This window comes from Chiroxiphia lanceolata, unplaced genomic scaffold, assembly GCF_009829145.1.
Source record: "Chiroxiphia lanceolata isolate bChiLan1 unplaced genomic scaffold, bChiLan1.pri scaffold_52_arrow_ctg1, whole genome shotgun sequence".
Classification (NCBI taxonomy): Eukaryota; Metazoa; Chordata; class Aves; order Passeriformes; family Pipridae; genus Chiroxiphia; species Chiroxiphia lanceolata.
In genome coordinates, this window is record NW_022476525.1 from 237,034 (window position 1) to 259,809 (window position 22,776).

The 22,776-nt window shown below is 46.9% G+C and overlaps 1 protein-coding gene across 1 annotated transcript; it reads left to right on the top strand.

Annotated features, from left to right (window-relative positions):
• Positions 1–13,250: 13,250 nt before the first annotated feature.
• LOC116781665 (olfactory receptor 5V1-like) lies at positions 13,251–21,560 on the top strand. Its single transcript, XM_032677348.1, has 4 exons — positions 13,251–13,709; positions 14,429–14,491; positions 17,888–18,590; positions 21,532–21,560. Exons 1-4 carry the CDS (start codon positions 13,251–13,253, stop codon positions 21,558–21,560), a joined length of 1,254 nt encoding a protein of 417 aa, XP_032533239.1.
• Positions 21,561–22,776: the final 1,216 nt, after the last annotated feature.

The window sequence follows — 22,776 nt, forward strand, 5'->3', positions numbered from 1 at the left end:
TGTTCCCATCCCCAGGCTCTCTCTTGATCTGGCTGTGGAGGAGCAGGATAAGGAATATCACTGTTACTCCTGGCAGGAGCCTGCATCCTTCCCAGAGCCTCCATGGATAAGACTCTGCTCCCTTGGAGCAGTGGGTATCTGCAGATCCCGCTAATCCAGTCACAGTGGGAGCCCAGCCCATTCCATTAATGGATTCCCAGGGGCAGGTGGCACAGGAGCAAGTGTTCCAGAACCACTAGTGCCAAAGGCAGGTGTTCCCAACTCCATGGCACTCTCTTGATCTGCCTGTGGAGGGGCAGGATAAGAAATACCTCCAGAACTCAGTTACTTCTGGCAACAGCCTCCATGCCTCCCAGGGTCTCCATAAGAATTCATAGAATCCACATGGAAGAGCCCCCCTGGATAGGTCACCCAAGTCCCTTGGAGCCGAGGGGATCAGCAGACTCTGCTAATCCCTGAGGAAGCACATGGCTGGGAAAAGCCTGGAAGTAACAAGCCCATTCCAGTAAGGTGTTCCCAGGAGCAAGTGGCACACAGGGAAAAGTCCTGGAGCTGCCAGTGCCTGATCCAAGGCTCCCAGGATGCTGTGACGGTGCCATAGGAGAAGACCCTCTGTGTGGTCCTGGACAAGATCCTCCAGGGTCAAAGGCAGCTGTTCCCATCTCCAGGGCACTCTCTCAATCCGGCTGTGGAGGACCAGGAGGAGAAATATCTCTGCACCTCCGTTAGTTCTGTCAGGAGCCTCCATTCTTCCCAGAGCCTGTGTGGGGACTGCCTGACTCCCCAGGGATGAGCCCCCACAGACAGGTCTCCCAGGTGTTCCCAACTCCAGGGTGCTCCATCGATCTGGGATTGCAGGAGCAGGATAAGGAAAATCTCTGCACCTCTGTTAGTTTGGGCAAGAGCCACCATCTCTCCCAGAGCCACCCTGAGACCTACCAGGCTTCAGATGGATAAGCCCCCATGGATAGCACTGCCTGGTCCCCTGGAGCCATGGGGATCAGCAAAACCTGTTCATCCTTATGGCCAGGAAAAGCCTGGAAGAAACGAGCCCATTCCAGGCTCCCAGCTAAGGCCTTCCCAGGAGCAAGCGGCACAGCAGAAAACTTCCTGGAGGTGCTGATGCCCAGTCCCTGGCTCCGAGGATGCTGCCATGTGGGAAGACCATCCATGCAGTCCTAGCCAAGATCTTTCAGTGGCACAGGCAGCTGTTCCCATCTCCAGGGTGCTCTCTCCATCCGGCTGTGGAAGAACAGGATTAGGAATGTCTCCACACCTCAGTTATTTTTGACAAGAACCATCCCTCCCAGAGCCTCCCTGAGCCCTGACACACTCCAAACCAAGGTAACCCTGTGGACAGGACTCCCTGTACCCTTGGGGCCAGCAGGCTCTGCTGATCCCTGAGGATGCCCATGGCCAGGAACAGCCTGGAAGTAACGAGCCCTTTCTAGGCTCCCAAGTGAGGCGTTCCCAGGAGCAAGTGGCAGGGCAGAATATTTCCTGGAGGAGCTGATGTCCAATCCATGGCTCCCAGGACGCTGCCATATGGGACGACCCTACAAACAGTGGTGGACAAGATCCTCAAGCAACCAAGGCAGCTGTTCCCACCTCCAGGGTTCTGTCTCGATCCAGCTGTGGAGGAACAGGATGAGGAATATCTCCACACCTCAGTTACTTCTGGTAAGAGCCTCCATCCCTCCAAAGGACCTCTGTGAGAATTGCTGGAATCCAGGTGGAGGGGACCCTGCAGACAGGTCTCAGTGCTCCCTCAGAGCTGTGGGTATCAGCAGACCCCGCTCATCCCGGAGGATGGACATGGCCAGGAAAAGCCTGGAAGTCATGAACCCTTTCCAGGTCCCAAGGAAGGCATTCCCAGGAGCAAGTGGCACATCAGCAAGTGTCTAGGAGCTGCCAGTGCCCAATCCAAGGCTCTTAGGAAACTGCGATGGTGCTGTAGGAGAAGACCCTCCAAACAGTGCTGGACAAGATCCTCCAGTGGCAAAGGCAGCTGTTCTCATCTCCAGGGTGCCCTCTCAAGCCAGCATTGCAGAAGAAGGATAAGGAATATCTCTGCACCTCCATTACTTCTGCCACAAGCCTCCATCCCTCCCAGAGCCTCCCTGAGACCTGCTGGACTCCAGATGGATGAGCCTCCGTGGACTTTTTGGCAGGAGAAATAGAACATTACTCACAATATTCTGCTGTGGCCAAATAAGGACCAAGAGAATCTTTAGAGAAGTCCTAGAGGATTTAATCAAGGATGTACCTGAAGCAAAGAGGATGAAAGCTGAACTCTGTGGACCCAGAGAAGATCAAAATCAAATGTTACAGTCTTTGTGGTGAAAAACACTGACTGTTCAGTGCCTGCTCAGAACTGAGGACATGAAGCAGAGACCTCAACTTGGGAGGGGCACCAGACACAGAAAAACCCACCAGAGACCCCCAAAGAAGACCCCAAATGACCAAATAGGTACTTGCAATAGGGGTGTGACTGTGTAAAGCACAGTAATGGAAATGTGTTAAGTAAGGGGGAATATCCAAGGCCTCTGGAATCAGTGTGTGTAATCCAAAACCCTGCCTGTGTCCCTGAGCAGGCTGGATTAGAACTCTCCTGCAGGCGTCCAGCACGCTGCCCTAAAGAATGCCTGCTTCTTAACACCTCCCAGCTGGGGTTAAGGAGTTGCTTTCTGCTGCTTTTGGGGACCATTTCTGGCCCCAGATGGGACCCTCTGCCTGATCTCCCATGGATCCGAGGGATCTCTGGATCTTCACGCCAGCCCCAGGACTTTCCTGGAGAAGAGCACAGATCCCCAGACTGGTCTGGGATGGGGGAAGATCCCATTGGATAATAAGGCATTCTTTTGGGGAATCCTGTCCATCTAAGACGTGTGGATCTTCCAGCTCTTTAAGTGGGTTATTTGGTATTCCCCAATTTGGTCTCTGGCTTTGTTTTATCCATTGATCATTGTTGTTTCTGCACTGTAACGTTTGCACAAGTGGGTTCTAGGTCCAAAACTGACCCCAGTTGTACAAGCAGTGAGTCAGCAGTGTGGTGTGTGGAAGAAAAATAATCCAAACCCTGCCAGTGAAGTGGGAAGAGATGATGGGAAATGTAGAAATGTTGCAGGTGAATATTGGCAGATGGATGTGACTGAATTGCCCAGAAAAGGGGATGTAAAGATCTCCTAGTCTTGGGGGATACCTTCTCTGGGTGGCCAGAGGCTGTTCCTTGTGACACCAGCCGGGCTGGGGAAGTGAGTGGAATACTGTTGAATCCAAGAATCCCTGGATTTGAGGTACATTTGGGAATGTCATCAGACAGAAGTTCCCACTTGATTGCAGAAACAAAATGCTTCAGTCTTGTTTTACTCTCCTGGCAATTGTTAATTTGGTCTTGAATTGGGAGCAAAATTTATATCTCATTTTAGTACCAAATGTGACCCAAGTGTTGCCTCAAAGCCATTCTTTGAGCAGTCATTTACCATAAAACACAGGGAAGCCACGACCCATTTATTCCTTCCCAATTCCAGGAGAAATTATTCCTAGTCCCTGGGTAAGCACTTCCTTTCACCAAAACGTAGACCTGGTAGTCAGTGTGGAAGTACCCACCAACATCTCTTACAATTATACCTGTGTACAAAGCTGTAACCCCCTAAAGGAACAGGAAAACTGGATTGTATTAATGGAAGTGACAGGGTTTTTGTAAAGCAAGATACTTTATCTTTGCCAACTAGGTAGGGAACTGCCAGTTGCAGGACAGTCAACCTATAATAGTAACACAGCAATTAACTATTCCACAGCTTACAACTCCCTAGTCCTAACCAGGCATTAGCTATAATATACAGAAAATACAATATATATTTTGACGAGTAAATTTTACCATTGCTTACTTATTACAGTTCCCCTTCTTCTTATTTATTCATAAATTTTCTCGTCAAATCTTGCAACAGCTTCTCTTGCTGCTTCTAACATGGGAGACTATTCTCTCTTTATATTGCTATTTATATTTTCGTTAAAAATTTTACAATGAGTCTCTACTTCTTTTACTAGAGTTCACAATTGTTCAATTGAAATTTAGGGATACTTGTAGTTACCAATTCTCGAATAATCTTTATGACATCTAACCGGATAATGCTCTATTTCTATGGTTGGTGAGAATTTCCCACCGTAATTCTCACAAATATCAGGATCGTGACAAAAACAAGAAGTTTGGCCATTTTAATCTTTCAATATCAGTGGTATCAATTACAGGCAAGTTGACTCCACCGTATTACCTCTCTGCCTTCCCTTCGTCTACTCCTTTGCACAGAGCAACGGGGTATTAGATCTTCTTGGCAACAGAGATATTCTTCAGGAGTGTGCCTGTAATATTTCTCTGCCACTGATTAGAACTTGAAATGCTAGTTTATTTGTCAAACTTATTATAACTTGGAATAGGAGTTTTGTATTTTCATGTGTGATTTAGGAAATTAAGGTCTCATTATTCATGCTTCTAAACTGGAGCTCACTTAAAAAATCTTCTATTACTAAAGGTTTATATCCTAACTCTATACTTTTTTCTTCTAATTCTTTTAGAAAACCCTTTATACGGTATTCTATTATAACAAGCAATTCTTGTCTCTGAACTTGGGCTTCAATTTCTAATTGAGCTAAACTTCTACTAATATCTTCTAATTGAGTAGCTTTTGGTATGCCTGTGAAATGTATTTCAATTTCAAACACTTCCCGTATTCTATTCCACCGTCTCAGACTATTTCTTGGTTTATTCCATATTTTTATGCATGCATTGCCCATGTGTTTTATTTTTTTTAAAAAAAATTGGAACTTCTCCTACACTTAGGAGATTTTATAATTATTAAATTACTTTTGCTTTGGTTAACAATTCTCTGCTAGATCCATTCCAATCTATATCTTCAGTTCTATTTCTTCTACAACATGGGCAATGTGGATTTCTCTTAAGTGAAACAACACCACTGTCTACTACATTTTATGCATTCACAAATCAACCAACTAAAATGATGTTTAACACAAGGTATTCGGAGGGGATTAGGAGGTTCTGGAAAATTACCTTTTAGTTCTCAACACAAAAAATTATTCCAAATATTTTATACAGTCTAGATCCTCCAGTTTAATTAAGACTTCTCTCCTCTCTCCACAATGAACTTTTTGTTACAATTATCTATGGTGATGTCACTACAAATAGTTCTTACACATACACATCTATTTCCTACATAAAATACTTAAGATTGTGTTTTACTGTGAGGAAGGATTTTAAAGATACATATGCTTATTTAAGCATAAGTCTTCTGTTTCTACTATCTTAACTGTCTTTTAGGAATTTGTGCTTCTGTGTTAACTGATTGTTATTTATTTTTAGCATTATCATAACTAGCCCAAACATCTTTTTGACTTTCGTTTGCGTTGTCTGCGTTGTTCCCAATATGATTTAATTTGTTCCCACTGTTCATCAGCAACAATGGGAGAATGTGGGACTGCAATGTGTTGTCCACATTCGGATGTAATGATAATGTTTTGTTGGCACAATTGAGATTTTATGGCTCGCATTATAACTACATAAAAAAAGAATACACAGGTTCTGATTTCTAAGTTTTCAATACGCTGTACAACTTGATGTACTTCTCTATTATGAATAGGGGTGTTTAGAAAGTCAGAGGCCCAGCACTCTCCTGTCCATAATTGCTGAGCTTGAGAGCTACAAGCTAAACATAGTATGTTAAGAATTTCTTCTCTCACTTCTCTTTCTTTCACTACTCTCTAAGTTTTCTCATTACAATTATGACACTTTACACAAACTCAAGGGTAACATAAGCAACCATGAGTGTGACAAGCACTCATTAACTGTTTTTGCTAATCACTTATATCTATAATTCCTCCTTCAAGGTTAAGACCTTTTTTCTGCAGTACTGTTCTCCACATATTCATTAGATTATTTAGGCGTGTTCGGTGTCTGTGTTCTGCAGCTGGCTCCAGAGAGGGAAATTGTGAAGGATTCATGGAGTTGCAATGAAGGTGGTCTATAACACTCGAACTAGAATTAAATGAATGCAATTTATACTACACACTGCAATCTGCTTTGGTTTTCTGAGAGTTCTTAAAAAAATTTTGTTACTTGATGTATTAATTAGTCTTCTTTCCTCTCATATTTTGCTGAATATATGAACTACCCAAATGCATATTTAAAATCTATAAATATAGTGCTTGTTTTCTTGTCTAATAACTGTAACTGACCACGCCGTATCTAAGGATCCAGACTTTCTGCTTTGAAAAGTCAATTTATTGCTGCATATCTTGACCTTTGACTTCCACTAACTATTTTAACTACATACAACTTTTTATCCCTATTTAACTCCTCTCTCTTTCCAAACCCCTCTAATCTTTGTCTAAAGATCCACTACTTGGAGACAATCATGCACCAGATCTCCCCCGGGCCCCCCACACAAGAAACAGGTTGAATCTTACAAGGTCACCACTTCTAACGCCAGCCTGGGTGAGTGTACTTTCATATTTTAACAGCTAACTATCAGTCAACTATTTCTTAGCTCTCTGCTGCAGCACTCTTTATATTGTGAGGGGTGAAAACTTTTAATTCTCTTCTAAAAGTCACTTTTATAGCTTCCTTAACTAACAAAGCAGTAGCTACTAGCTAAGCAGTAGCTACTAGCAGTAGTTAGTAGTAGCTACTGTAAGTAGATTCTTTACTTACAGAATCTAATAATTTAGAATAATATCCAACTGGTTTTCTCTGTTCAGTCTAGGTCTGAGTCAAAGCTCCATAAACTGTGCCATTCTCAGTGTTTACAAATAGATAAAGGGCTTCTGATTGTCTGGTAAACATTTTCAATCCACTGTCGACAGTATCCAGATAAGCCTAAAAGTTGTCTAATCTGTCTTTTGGTTTTGGGCATAGGTAATGACAGAATTCTATTTACTTAATCAGGGTCTAACTTCTTATGTCTCTTACTTAGTCAATGTCTTAAATATTTAACTTCTTCCTCTGTAAATTGCAGCTCAGATTTTAATACTTTCAAGCTTTCTAAACTTAGGAAATCCAAAAGTCTAATGCTTTTACTCTGACAGCTTCTGATCTCTCCCTGGTAACTAGCAAATCATCTACATATTGGACTGTGCTCTGACAAGGTTCAAAAGATTTTAGCAACTGCTTTAAAGCTTGTTCAAATAAATTTGGAGACTCTGTAAATTCTTAGGGTAGAACAGTCTATCTAAATTGCTACTTCCTATAAGAGTCAGGGTTTTCCCATTCAAAAGCAAAATAATCTCTGCTGTCCTCTTTAAGAGGACATGCCCAAAAAGCGTCCTTCAAATTTCAGGGGATAGCTAATTTAATAAAGTATAGGGATTGGCCACTACTGGGAATCAAGTAATTGTCCGTTTGTTTACTTCTCTCAGATCTGGCACCAATCGATAAGACCCATCAGGTTTCTTTACTGACAAATAGGTGTATTATGTGGGGACATACATGGTTCCAGCAATCTCTGCATTAGGAGCTGTTCTATGGTGGGCTTAAGTCCAACTTTTCCTTCATAAGGGATGGGATATTGCTTTACTCTTATAGGCTCTCCTGGATTTCGAATAGAGACTTCAAACGGCTTTATATCTAATTTTCCTACAAAATCGGAGGTATACCATACCTCAGGGTTTATTCTTTTTTTTTACACAACATTCGTCATTTTCATTCATTACTGATATTTCAACACAATGCTTTAATCTAGTTTTTGAACAAGCCTACCATCTTCTTATGCTCGGTATACTCCACTTATAGCTTGATTGACGTAGTGTTATTGTGCAGCTGCATATGTCAGATTGGTCTGGGGGCACATTTCCGATACATGCCCCATGTCCACTAACCTGGGACATGGTTAGCCCAATTTCTTTTTCATGCCACTTACATTGTGCCGGGAGGTTCTCATTACTTAATTTAAGGGTGGCATTTAACCCTACTCTCTCATAAAAAGGGGTTGTACATCGTAACACAACCATCATGAATCAGTCATGTTTGGTTCTGTTTGATTGAGAGCATTATAAGATGCTTCTGCTAAGTGCAATAAGGAATCTTCCTTTTCATATAAGATTCTTTTCTCATTGTGATATACAGGCTTAGCAGAAGTTGGGGATTGTACTTTACTAGATTTTCCTCCTATCTCTTTATTGGATCCTATTTTCTGGGTCTCAGTGGCTATTGATTGTTTTATTATTTTTATTCTGCTTCCTGGATGTGGAGTAGGTACTCTCCAAATCCTTCCTGTTATCCACCCTGGATCCTCAGGCTTTTTAATTTGTATTCCTTGAGGGTTCCACCATAAGGGAGTTTCTTACAGCCCTCGGGTCCCCACTGGACAGTGATGTACTCATCAGGTACCCTAGGTTTCCAGGCTGTTGCCACTGTTTCACAACCCCAATAGCTACAATAGTAATGTCTGCTTTTTTACTTCTAAATTTATCCCTAATTCTATTATTAGATCTTTTCCTAATAAATTATACTCAGCCTCAGGAACCAACAAAAATGTTCCTAATACATATTTATTTTGAGCTTCTATTTTCACATCTTTAATAAGAGGCACTTTAAAAGGTTCTCCTTTAGCCCCTACCACTTGGACTGTGTCTGATGAAGCCATACAGCCCCAGGATAGTTTTTGAACAGTTGATCTTTCTGCCTCCGAATCCACTAGGAACTCGATCTTGTTGCTGGGGACCTATCTTAAGTTTTATCAAGGGCTCGGTGTTCTTTTGGGTCCCCAACAGGTAGAGCCCCTGACTTATTTCTTTAAAAAAAAAAAAATTTACTCATCCTGCAGCCTTTTTCTGCAGTTTCTTCTTACGTGTCCTTTTTCCCCACAGTAGTGGCACTCTAATTCACTTAGAGATTGTCTTTTACGTTTTCTTGACCACTCACGTCTATCGGACCCATGAAGGATCCTTCGTCTCTGGTCTCTGTTTTCTCTCTGTTCATCTCTTATAGATGCCACTGAAATCTTTGTCTGCCTCCTCTGCATTTCCATCTCCATCTGCATCTCTTCCTGCATTTCCATCTGCTTTTTCTGCATTTCTTCCTGCCTTCCTTGTAATTCTTCTTCCCTCCTTTGCTTTTCCTCCTCTTTTTCTTCATCCCTTCTTACACACACCTGAATCATAATCCCTAAAGGACTATCTGGAGATAACCTTGCCACTAACTCATTTTCTGACTTTCTCTTATCCTGCGGAGCACTCTGCAACTTTTCTTTCTGAGCACTTACTTCAGCCTTCTCTTTGGGTTTTTCCTCAACCTTAGGACTATCTTGACTAGTTTTACAGCCACCCATGGGAACAGAAGATTTACTTTTCTTCTGTCCCATCTTCCGGAATGCCTTCAAACACACACGTTTCACTCAATTCAGTCGCTTCCCCTCGTTTGTGACTCGGCCCCTCGCGGGCGATGAGAAATGCACTACTGGAGGGCCCCCAATCACCTCGTCCAACTGGACGTCTCACTTGTTCACATTCCGGGATTCCCTCCCAGCCAAAAATGGGGTTAAATACTTACCTTCCTTCTCGAGGCAAGTATCCGTTCAGTTCCTCACTGAACGGTTCTCCAACCGGACAAATCAACAGCCCCCCTGTCCGGGCCTGTGCACAGAGATTATGGAGAACTGCAGTAGTTTATTTGCTTATCTGCCCTTTTCTAAATCTTTTCGGTTGGATTTTCAGAGCCGGTGCAGTAGGACTCCCTCCAGGACTGTCCAAAAAGGGACGGGGCGCCCGCCCCAGAGGGGGTCCCACTGCCCCAAAAGCTCAGATCCGAGTCACGGCACCAAATCTGTTATAGGTAAATGAACCAAATCAAAATTTGGCAGCAAAATTTTATTGTAAGATTTATATAAAGTGCAGATAAGCAAATCAGCACACTGGGTGGCCTGAGGAGACCCCTACTCCTCACCGGCCCACAAGCCCAATAAAAACAAACAGCAACTTTTATACTTTTTCAACTCCCCCTCCCATAGTCACTTGTTAGCTCTTGACTGGGCTTGGGTTCACGGGCTTCGTTCTGGTTGGTTCTGTCCCATTTTGATTGCCAGGGACTTTCCATCAGTACTTGCCATTCAATAGCTTTAATTAGCCCAATGTCCTTGGAGCTGAATATGGGAAGGTGTCCAGATGGTCCAGATGGTCCAGATGTTCTCCTTGGCTCTTCTTTATCATGTCCATCCTTGACCCTCTGATCCTCGTTCTCTTCTTCTTTTCTAATGAGTACACTTAAACAATATTTTTAGAAAAGCAGGATATGGTATACGTGCTCAGTAAAGCAAGATACTTTATCTTTGCCAACTAGGTAGGGAACTGCCAGTTGCAGGACAGTCAGCTTATAATAGTAACACAGCAATTAACTATTCCACAGCTTACAACTCCCTAGTCCCAACCAGGCATTAGCTATAATATACAGAAAATACAATATATATTTTGACGAGTAAATTTTACCATTGCTTACTTATTACATCATGGACTTACTGGAGAAGAGAATTAGAGGCCATGACTGAACAAACCTCTCAGACTCAGTTGAAAAAGGAAGAATCAAAGTTCCTTAAAAAACCTTGAGTACCTTGAAGCATTAATGAGCCCCACTGAGTGTCACTACTGACAAAGTCTCTCCAGGGACTAATTAAAGCAGATAATTGGAAGTCATGACTGAACAAACCTCTCAGACTCAGTTGGAAAAGGAAAAAGCAAAGTTCCTTAAAAAACCTTGAGTACCTTGAAGCATTAATAAGCCCTGCTGAGGGCCATTCCTGACAAAGACTCTCCAGGCACTAATTAATGCAGATAATTGGAGGCCATGATTGCACAAACCTCTTAAAAACTCAGAGTCAAAGGAAAAGGCAAAGTACCTTAATAAACCTTGAGTACCTTGAAGCTTTAACAAGCCCCACTGAGGGCCATTCCTGACAAAGACTATCCAGGGACTCATTAGAGCAGAAAATTGGAGGTCATGACTGTACAAACCTCTCAGAGACTCAGTGTCAAAAAGAAGTGTCTTAATAAACCCTGAGTGCCTTGAAGCATTAATGAGCCCCACTGAGGGTTGTCACTGTCTGAGGCTCTCAGGGGACTCGTTACAGCAGATAATTGGAGGCCATGGTTGCACAAACCTCTCAGAAATGTAAAATCAAAAGAAAAACCCAAATTGCTCTGAAAATCCTGCAGGTCCTTGAAGCATTAAGGAGCCCCCCAAGGACCATTCCTGACAAAGCCTCCCCAGGGACTCTCCAGCAGATCCTTGGAGGCCGTGGGTGCAGGGAGGCAAAGGCTCTGGGCAGCAGCTCAGGTGCTGAGAAAAGCCTGGCTCGCTTTGGGGAAGTTTCCTTCCTTTTCAGGCTTCCTCCAGCTTTGGGAAATGCTGCCTGTGAGATTGGCACCACCTAAGAAGGGCTCTGGCAGGCTCCTGGGAGCAAACCTGGCCTGCTCTGGGCTCCACCTGAGATCTTTGGAGCAGAGAGACACCTGAGAGTTAAAAAGAGGAGGCTGCATCTTTGACAACATTTGGCAACAAGCAGGGATTGCTGGTATGTGGAGAATCTGCATGGGAATGGTTGCTTTGAGTTAAAGCATTGAATTACAATAAATGTGAGTATCTCAATGATTTGTTTGGGTTTTAAATAGGAATATTTAATTTTTCTGTATATTTATATTATGAGGTTGATAGATTAGAAAACAATCATGGTGACTTTCTCTCATGCAAACTTTAATTTGATCTTGGAAATTTTGAATGACACCTCTATGAGACAGATAAAACTCACAGGAAAATGGCACAAATACTGTGGGAAAACATGAAAAGTATTAGGATGACATGTTTGTGTGAATTCAGATTTTCCTCTTGAAAAAATGCCCTGTGCTTGTCCCTTGGCTAATTGGATACTTGATGGTTTCTGACCTGCTGTTCTCATCAGTGACACCTCTGAGTTGAAGAAGACTTCTCAGTGGGTGTTGGTGCTGGCTGAGAGCCACAGCACTTGCCTGGGAGAGGATATTCCCTCCCCAGGCCAAACTGAGTTTCTGAACCCCCTTTTCAGCTGAGTTGTGGCTTCATTAGAAGGCACCTGCCATGGAGGAGCTGCTGCCTTGTAGCTCCCCCCCTACCAGTGAGCCCTGCAGGGAGTCTCTGTGCTCTGGGAGGGTGGGGAATGCACAGGGAGGGCTCAGCTCCCCGGGCAGCAGGAGCATTGCTGGCCTCTGCCAGGGCTTGCTGGGCACTGGGGAGTGTTGCAGGGCTGGGATGAGAGCGAGCGGGCCCTGGGCTGGATTTGTGAGGGCTCAGGAATCCCAGGGACAGAGCAGCAAGGTCGGGAATGTTGAATTATCAGTGACTCTTCCAGAAGTTATAAAAGCCTGACCTGTTCAGGCAAATCAGGTATGGTGGGGAGATCACCCTCTTTGAACCACTTTCTTCTCTGGATGACTGAAAACTGCAGGACACACCGGCACTGCTTGCATTAAACTGTCTTTTAGCACAGTTAGGAACCCTTGTTACTTTTGCATAAACCGTTGCTTCCCTGTCTTGCTAAAATGCCTCATGGATGCATCAGAGCCACTGGATTCACTGGAAGAGAGAAGCCTGGTTTACTTCCAATGGGATTCACCCCTCACCACATAAAGGTGAATGATTCAGATCTTGGACAGTCTCCCAGATCTTTGTGTGCTGACAGAGTGCCAGGGGATGAGCTCCCACATGTGAGGAGAACTGGGATTAATCTGTCTCACTAAGGTCTAAGAACTGAACCATTTGTTTGGATTGCCTCCCCTTCCCTTGCCTTGCCTTGCTTCCCCGTTTTCATCACTTTCCTCCTTTTTCACCCTCTTTCTTCTCAATGTTCTTACATTAAATGCATCTCTTCAAGATCTGGACAAGGAATGTAAACCAGACTGCTCAGCAAGGAGCTGGTATTTATCCATTTCCTTCCTTTTTTCCTCCTCTATCCCCAGGCATTCTATTTAATAAAATCCCCTCCGGCCAAGCAAGTCAAGATTCCCTTATCTCTGTGGCAAAGCCGGGTCATGCAGGCTCACAGATTCTGTTCTTCCCTCCCTTTGCAAACCTCCCTGCAGCAAACAGCCCCTGTTGGATTTCCAAACCTTCCCACAGAGCTTGGTCCAGGTCCAGCTCCCCTCCTCCTGCAGTCCCATGTGTGCTGGTGTGTGGAGTCTTTCTCTAGGCCTGAAGTGCGGGTGGTGGTGGACAGTCCATGAACACCCTCGAAGAGCTGCTGTTTGGATTGCTCTGCAGAGAGAAAATGTCCCAAAGAAAAGATTTGGAGAACCACACCGTTGGATCTGGATTCGTTCTTCTGGCATTCTGTGACCACTCCAACCTGCAGGGCCTGTGCTTCCCAGTGTTCCTGCTCATCTACCTGGTGGTGCTGGCAGGGAACAGCCTGCTTGCCCTCCTCACTGTGCTGGACTCCAGCCTGCACAACCCCACGTGCTTCTTCCTGAGGAACTTGTCCTTCCTGCAGGTCTGCTACACCTCTGTCACTCTGCCAAAAATGCTGGTGTGTCTCCTGAGGGCAGATGGCAGGATCTTCCCTGGCTGTGCTGCCCAGCTGTATTTCCTGGTTCTGCTGGGCAGCACCCAAAGCCTTCTCCTGGCTGCCGTGGCCTACGAACGCTGCATGACCCTGTGCCACCCCCTGCCCTGTGCCCTGGCATGAGTAGGGGGCTCTGCACCAGGCTGCTGCTGGGCTCCTGGGGGGCTGTGGCACCAGTGTAGGTAGGACAGACCTACCAGCTGTTCACTTCGCCCTTCTGTGCATCCCATGACCTTCCTCACTTCTTCTGTGACGTCCCCCCGCTGCTGGACCTGGCCTGTGCAGACACGTTCTGGAACCAAGTGGGGCTGCACACCATCACCCTGGTTTTTGTAATCCTTCCTTTCTGCTTAATAGTTCTGTCTTACATTCAAAATTATCAGGGTAATTCTGAAAATCCCCTCAGCTCTGGGCAGGTACAAAACCTTTTCCACCTGCTCCTCACACCTCGGGGTGCTGACACTCTTCTATGGCTCAACCACAGTCGTCTACTTAAAGGGACACTCGAGGGATTCTGGAGATCCTGACAAATACTCTGCCCTGTTTTGCACAATTGTGACTCCCATGTCTAACCCTCTCATCTATAGCCTGAAGAATAAGGAAGTGAGAATGACCTTGAAGAGACTCCTATGGACAAAGTGATCCTACAGAGGGTGTAAAATGGTCCCAGATGCTACAGGTCCCACTGGGGTATGTGGTTGCCTGAACAAAGCATCCCATATTCGCTCCAACAAAACCATGTGTCCAGCCTGACTTTCCTCCTCCTCCAGAAGGGGAAAGGTGTCCTGAGGCATTCCTGTTATGTCCCGCCCTGCCATGACATCTTTGTCCTCCAGAGCACCTTCAGTGCCCCAAAAGAGTTCAGTGTCAAGAGCTCCTTCAAGCTGGATCTGACCAATGTAACGTTAAGGGGAAACAGTGCAATCGTGGTCAGTCATCAGTGAGCCCCAGAGGTGACACAACCCATGAGAGGTGACTCCCTTTGGTTTTGAGAAATTCCTTGCTAGACCTCATGGCCTATGGACAGTGTCCCTGTGTGGAATCAGCTTAAAAAGCTAAAGGATAGGAAGGGCACCTTGCCCTGCTAGGAAATCTTACACTGAATTCTGTAAGGCTTGAGTAACTTGGCATACAGAATAAAAAAGTTTATAATTCTTAAAAACCCACCAAGGGGACGGTTCAGCACTAGAATAGGGTCCCAGAGACCTGTGGATTTTCCATCTGTCAGGTTTAGCAATGTCAACCAGAAACTCAGCACTGCACAGTCGCTCACTCCCTCCCCACCACAGGGATGAGGGAGAGAATCAGAAGGGTAGAAGTGACCAAACTCCGTGGCTGAGTCAAAAACGTGCACATGTGCAAGGCCAAACCAGGAATTCATTCCCAGCTTCCCATGGACTGTTCAGCACCTCCAGGAGAGCAAGGCCCTGTCCTGAGTAATGGTGACCTGGGCAGACAAACACCGTCGCTCCAAAGTTGCCCCCCATACACCCTGAGTGTGATGTCACATGGTCTGGGGCAGCCCTTGGGTCAGGGGGGTCACCTGCCCCAGGTGTGTTTCCTCCTACCCTCCCACACACCCCCAGCTCCCTCCCCAGCGTGGCTGTACCGGGGGCAGGAAAGGCCTTGGAGCTGTGCAAGTGCTGCCCAGCAATAACAAAAACATCCCTGAATTATCCACAAATCCAAAGCAGAGCCCCAGAGAAGTCCCCAGGAAGGAAATTACCTCTGCCCCAGCCCAAAACAGCCCACACTGTCCATCCACCCTCCCCACAGGTCTCTGGGTTCCTTTCCATGCACCAACCCCAGCCACAGGACCCTGTGATGGCTGCCATGGAGCCAGCTCTGGTAACAGTTCACGTGTCCATGGCAACACTCTCCAGCAACGACCCCGGTTCAGTGGCCATGACAACCCACCATCACAGCAGGTCAAAGGGTGTTTGCCATGAACCCAACCTGAGCAAAGTGTCTCATGCAGGTTGTCGTGCCACTGAACAGCAGCAGCAGATCTTTATGATGGTTGCCATGGCATCCTGCTTATCAATGCAGTCTCATGGCGGTTGCCATGGCAACCGACTCCAGCAGTGTCCCAGTGCAAGTGTCCATGGCATCACTGCCCAGCAATGGGTTTTCATGGTAATTGTTATGAGAGGAGACCCAGGTGTCTTCTCCCAGTGGTGGTTGCCATGGAAACAGTCCCTAGCAATGAATCTTTTTGTCTGGTTGCCATGGCACCTGACCCTGGCAGTGGGTGTTGCTGATGGTTCCCACAGCACCTGACCATCCCAGTGCAGGTTGCCATGGCACAAGCCCATAGCAATGGATCCCCTGTGACTCTGCAGTGACACCCGCCCTTAGCAACGGACCCTAGTGCAGGTTTCCATGGCAATCAACCATTACAGTTGGTCCAGATGTTGCTTGCCGTGACACCAAACTTGGAAGGGATCCTTATCATTGTTGCTATGGTAACAAACCCTAGAAATGGGACCCTAAAATGGTTGCCATGGCACCGACCATAACAATAGTCTCAGTACAGGTTGTCATGGCAACAAACCATAAAATGGGCCCATGTAATCGTTACAATGGCAACTGATGATGGCGTGTCAGTGCGTCGGAACTCTCAAGCCCTGATGTTCAGGGACTCATTCCCAAACCCCCCCAGGGGGCATGAAATGCCTGGGGCTGTTGCTGTGCTGCTGAGCTGGGTCGGGCTCCTGGCACCCAGGGAGCTCCTGGCAAGCGGGCAGCGCTGCAGAGAGACAGCTCTGCCCAGGAGCAGCTCCTCTGCACAGCCCAGCAGGGTTGAGGGCACTGCCAGGCCAGCTCAGGGACACCAGCAGGGCACAGACAGAGCTTCAAGGGGCTCAGCACTGGCAGGAGGGCTGAGAGCTCCCTGCAGGAGGAATCTTGGCAGGGCTGCACACGGTGAGTCTGTGGCTGCAGGGCAGTGCAGGGGCAGCTCCTGGAGGCATCTCCTAAAGCTGGTCCAGCCCCAGCTGATGGGATGGGGGAGCAGGGGCTGTTTTGGGGCACTTTGGAAGAGCTGTGAAGCCGGGGGTGCAGCTAGGGGTGCCCAGGACTGTGGGGCAGAGCAGGGTCATGCAGCCCAGGGTGCTGTGCTGGGCAGGGACTCTGCTGCCTGCCAGGGGCAGCTCTCAGCCGGCCTGGGGAGCTGCTCCCAGGGCTGGGGGAGAAGGTCTGTGGGCAAGGAGCAAACCTGGCAGCTGAGGGAGGATCTTTTCCATGTCTCAGTGTTGCAGGGTGAGACCTGCTCACAGCTCCACACCACTACTCCATATTTAACGCAGAATTGTTTGCAAAGCTCAGAAAAGACAGGGACTACAAGAAAGGAATTAGCCCTGAGGTGTGTTTCCTGCTTAGGCATTGTATCACAGACATTGTTCTCTCAGATCAGGCGACTGCACTGAAATTCAAACTCTTTTACTCTCAGAGATGAATATTTCAGGCAGTCTCAGAAATGAGCACAGGATCCTGGGCAGTGCTGAGCCTTCCCTTGGGGGTGGGCACTCTCCTGTCCCAGCCCTTGGCTTCCCTGTGGGAGGGCTCCTGTCCTGCTCTGTCCAGCACAGCTGCACCTCTGGGCTGGCACAGGGGACACTTCACAGAGCTGCCCTTTGAGGCAGCGCTGCCCTGCTCTCAGCACAGATCTTGGTGGGGTTTTTAAAGATGAATCTGTGTGTGAAGTCCTCTTCAAGGCAGCCCAAGGGAAAGTACAGGGCAGATAGGCACTGATTAGCACTGCAGCTCTCCTGGCTCTGCAATAAGCAATGCAGAGCTCAGCCCTTCTGCCTGTCCTGTCTCAACACTCTTCAGATTTGTCATCAGAAAAATTTGCCCCTAAAAAAACAGACCCCAGGTGTTATGATTGTAACCAAAGAACCCAGTCAAAATGATTTTAAGGATACACTGTGCCTCTCTCCTGCAGCCCAAATTGCTCCAAGACAACAGTACAGGAATTTAACTTTTCCATCAAAGTTGGGTTCCATGTGACATCCCCTGTGATTGTGAGAGCTATCCCAAACCAACTCCATGTCTGCACTGCAGCAGAGCAAAGCTGAGTCCTTGGCAGCACATGGGCAGAGCTCCTGATCCTCATAGCACCCTCAGAGAGCACAAACCAGAGAAAAGAAATTCCTTAACCTGTAGGGGATTTCCCTGAAAACTGCGACCACCACCTGCACACCCCCATGGGTTTCTTATTGCTCAACCTCTCCCTCACAGACCTGGACTGCATCTGCACCACTGTCCCCAAAGCCATGCACAATTCCCTCCAGAACACCACAACCATCTCCTACTCAGGATGCATTGCACAAGTCTTTCTGCTTGTCTTCTTTCTCGGAGCAGAGTTTTCCCTCCTCACCGTCATGTGCTACGACCGCTACGTTGCCATCTGCAAACCCCTGCACTACGGGACCCTCCTGGGCAGCAGAGCTTGTGCCCACATGGCAGCAGCTGCCTGGGCCGCTGCGTTTCTCACTGCTCTGCTGCACACAGCCAATACATTTTCCCTGCCCCTGTGCCAGGGCAATGCCCTGGGCCAGTTCTTCTGTGAAATCCCCCATGTCCTCAAACTCTCCTGCTCACACTCAGGCTACCTCAGGGAAATTGGGCTTCTTGGGGTTAGTGGTTGTTTTTATTTTGACTGTTTCGTTTTCATTGTTTTCTCCTATGTGCAGATCTTCAGGGCTGTGCTGAGGATCCCCTCTCAGCAGGGACGGCACAAAGCCTTTTCCACGTGCCTCCCTCACCTGGCTGTGGTCTCTCTGTTTATCAGCACCTCATTCTTTGCCTACCTGAAGCCCCCCTCCATCTCCTCCCCATCTCTTGATCTGACTGTGTCAGTTCTGTACTCGGTGGTTCCTCCAGCACTGAACCCCCTCATCTACAGCCTGAGGAACCAGGAGCTCAAGGATGCCCTGAGGAAACTAATAACTGTGTTTTTCAGAAGCAACAAACTCTCCTTCTTCTGCATGTTATGTACCTCATTAAAGGCCAATCTTGTTTGTACTCCATTAAAGGCCCATCACATCTCCTCTATTTTTTGCTTTTGGTAGGGGTGTTATTTTTGTGACAATTTGCTCGCAACAAAAAATCTTTATATGTATAAATATATATATATATAAACATAATTTTCAAATCAGTGCTTACCTTTCTTGCCTGGCCCAGAGGTTGTACAAAATTGGGAATTGTACTCAATAAAGAACTCTGCATTGACTTGTTTGCCTGACATCTTTCCTCTCTGACTTCTCTGGAGCTGCAGGGTTGGGGCCTCTCTGCAGAGCTGGTTGAGAAAAGAGTCCCAGCAGAGCAGCATTGCCAGGGAGCAGCAACCCTTCTCCTGTGTGACCTCCTCTTCCCTCCCTTCCACACTGTCCTACAGAGCCCTGTGTTGTTGGAGGCCTCAGTGCTCTGGCAGTCGGTGCCAGTCCTGCTGCAGGACTGTCCAGGGACTGCAGGCAGGGACAGCCACAGGCACTGCTGGCCCAGAGCTGACCTCTGCAGCGGCACTGCCATCCTGCAGGGGCATCTCCTCAGGCCAGGGCCTCAAAGCTTCCATCTGCTTTCCACTTTGCTCTCCAGGATGTGCCCAACACAACGCCCTGCAGAGGAAAACAGCAGTGACCAGCACAAGGGGGGCAGTGCTCAGGGTGGGGGCACCCAGCAGTGCCCTGGCACAGCCAGCGCCGCTGCCAGCACTGGCCTCTCACCCCAGGCCATTGGGCTTGTTCTTCCCTCCAAGGAGGGACATAAATGACCAGCTCAGGAGTCCATGTTTGCACTGCATGGACAAGACATGCCCATGTGTCACAGCTTGAGGCTGGGGGGCTGGAAGGCTCAGACAAAGTTGATGGAAGAAGCCGTCTCATTGAGTGCAGAAAGGACCCCCTTGCTTTCTAAATTCCTTCTCAGAGAGGAACCTGGGGGTGGCTGGATCCAATCTCAGGCTCAGATTTTGGGTTCAATTGAAGGAATTATAGAGGTGTGACTCAATCACTTTGTCTTGCAGGTTTTAGTGATGGTAAATCAGAAATATTTCTATAAAATTAACTATTTATTATGACAAATGAACAGACAATTGATCAGACAAACGAACAGACAAAAGACCTTGTAAAGAATTATTATTACACAGTATAAAAACCAAAATCTCCTAGCAGTATAGTGTAAGATAGGACAGTGTAGTCTATCAAAGTCTATCCAAAGTAATTGGATCAAAACCAGCAAAAAGAAACAATCCTGAAGCAGAGATCGAGGTAACTCACCCCACCACGACAGGGGGTAGTTCTCTCTCTTTCACTTAACCCCTTGGGAGTGACCATGAAGAGCTGTCCCTGCTTCATGGCAGAAACTCCACATACTTCAAGGAAGTCTGTGGAAGAATCTGCCACATGAAACTTGGACAGGACTTTTCTAGTTATAAAGTGTTTACTGCCAGACATATTTCCAGGTCAGGGAGCATCTTATCTGTCAAATCCTGCTTCCAAAAGCAGGATGTGTGTTTGAAGTTTCAGGAAGCATTTTGGGTTGAGCATAATTCAACATTAAAAACAGCCCCTTGACACCAGCAGTAACTCACCACAGAGAGCGTGCATTGTCTGCATTCTCTGACAATTTTTGAAGTATTATCAAAGCAGAGCATCCTGCCAGAAACGGCCCCTTGATTCCATGAGGTTCCAAAAACTCTCAGAGTTCCTTTGGCTCCATGAGGCCTCTCAGTGTCACAATGTTCCCTTGAGGATCTTCGAGGTTCCACAGTGTTATAATGGCTCCTTGATTCCATGAGGTTTCACAGTGTCTCTTATTTCCTTTGGTTCCTTGAGGCCCCACAGTGTCACAATGGCTCTATTCCGGTTGAATGTTGCCCTTTCAACTTTTACCAAGCTCCCTTATTTTGTAAAGTTTACCAATAAAAGTGTGGGTTTTGACCTCCTGAGAAAACGTGTGCGGTGTCTTCTCCCTTGTGGTCTCTCTCAAGGTATTAAAAGAACTGAAGGCCCTTTCCAAATATCTGGAAGGCAGATATTTTTGGTGCCTTTTATATTTTTTAAAGTAAAACCCCTTCCATGAGCTCGTAGCTCAAACCTGGGGTCTTACAGTCACCATCCCTGGAAGTGTTAAACAACATTGAGCTTTGGCACTTGGGGACATGGTTTAGTGGTGAAGATGCCAGTGTTGGGTTAATGGTTGCACTCCATGATCTCAGAGGTCTTTTCCAACCTTAATAATTCTATGATTCTGTGGTGATTCAACCACTTCCCTGGACATTCTGTTCCAATGTTGATAACCCTTAGTGATCCCTTTGATGCTGCAGCCAAGGAACAGACCAGTGATTTTCACAGTGTTCCTGGATCACAGGATGTCCAAAGCCAAGGACATTTCCATCAGCACCTTGTCCTTCCTGCACATCAGAGTCACCTGAAGCCTCCAGGCCCTCCACGGTGGCAGAAACACCCCAGGCAGCAAAGCCCTATAGCTCCTATAGGTCTGGAGGTTCTTTGCAGCAACTTTTTAGCAGAGCTGCCAGATAGGCCATCAAAGGTGATGCTCAGCTGGGTCTAAAACTTGGGTGATCCTTGTCAGCCTTGGCTCCATGATGGAAGAGTTTTGGTAGGAAGGGACCTTTGGAGTTCATCTAGTCCAACTCCCCTGTAATGAGCAAGGACATTCATTTACATCAGGTTGCTCAGAGCCCTGTCCAACCTGCCCTTTCCAGGGATGAGGCATCACCTCTCTGGGTGACCCGTGCCAGTGTTTCACCACCCTCAGCGTAAAAAATTCTTGGTAATATCTACTTCAAATCTGCCTTTTTTTAGCTTAAAACTATTTGTCCTATCACACCATATCTAAGCCCTACAAAAAGTTTGTCCCCATCTTTCCTGTAAACCTCTGTGGTGATGCATCCTCCCCCCATTCTCCTCAGGCCTGGTCTATGATCTCAGGAGCTCCTGACAAACCTTGACCAAACCAGCTGAGCAATGGAGAGCCCCTGGACTGGACCAGGGGTGTGGGGAAGTGTCCCTGGACTGGACCAGGTGCTCCTGAATGATACAGATGGGAACAATCTGGAGTGGAACAATTTGGGAACTCAGGGTAATAAGTTATCCCATGAAAGCCTTGGAACATTCCCTGCCTGAATCACAGCCCAAATGGAACAGTTTGGATACAATTCCCAAATATTTTGGAACCTCCAGTCATTCCTGACACAAGGATGGAAATTCAGCAGATAACTAAAGCCAGTCACCTTGTGAGCCCACACCCAGCGGGGCTGAGGGAGGCCCTGGCAGCTCCCCAGCACCTCCCTCTCAGTGGGACACCTCTGGCAGCCTCTCGCAGCTCGGGAATCCTCCAGTTTGCAACACTCCAAAGACCCTCCCTGATGCTCAGGACAATTCTGATCCCCCTCAACCAACATTCTTCCAGTTGTGACCTTTGTCTGTTGGGAAACACAAAGGGATTTGTGGGAGTGTTTCCCTGACAACAGGAAAATTTTGGAGAGGGACCTTTACACACCCAGTGTCCTAGGTTAAAAAGGGTTTTTCCCCTGGAGTTAGAAAGTGGTTAGTCCCAGGGGGTGGTTGTTCCTAATATTGACCCAATCAGCGCCCCTGCAAAATTTAAACATATCACAACAGACCAGAAAAGAAGAGAGATGACGCAGCTGGAGTGAGTAGTAGCCATGTTGCAAAGCCTCTGGCTGGGGGACCTGGAGCAGCGCAGTAGCTGAGTGGAGCCCCCCTGAAGCTGGTGATTGAGGGGGGACTCTGAAAGAATCAGAGAGACCCCTGGATCGCACCTTCTTCCCCTCCTCTGGGGGAGAGGGGGAAGAAGACGGCTTCTGGCAGAGCTGAACAGAGACAGCGGTGGCTGAAAGCCAGAAAGATAGACAGCAGCAGCAAGATGGTGTGGAGCCTGGCTCAGAGACGCAGAGAGATGTTCCTGCAAGGAGGGAGAGCTGGTAACAGAACAGAGAAACTCAATGAAGACGGTTTTTGGGGGTAAGACTGAATTAAATCTCTCCAAAACCCCTTTCAGAGACCATCTTTTGGAAAGAGGAGTGGGTTCCCATTTGAAGGGAGTTCCGAAATGCAGCATCAACGGAGAAAAAGAGTGGAAGTGTCCAAGGAAATCCCCCAAAGGCTTTGGCTCGAGGGATTGGGATTTTCAC

What these genes read in the sequence shown, in the direction of transcription:
- LOC116781665 (XM_032677348.1), top strand. Translation starts at nt 13,251, where the DNA reads ATGAACACCCTCGAAGAGCTGCTGTTTGGATTGCTCTGCAGAGAGAAA. An exon ending in ACCCCCTGCCCTGTGCCCTG is followed by an intron (nt 13,710 to 14,428) that starts GCATGAGTAGGG and finishes TTTGTCCTCCAG; the next exon opens with AGCACCTTCAGTGCCCCAAA. An exon ending in CTCCTTCTTCTGCATGTTAT is followed by an intron (nt 18,591 to 21,531) that starts GTACCTCATTAA and finishes CATTCTCCTCAG; the next exon opens with GCCTGGTCTATGATCTCAGG.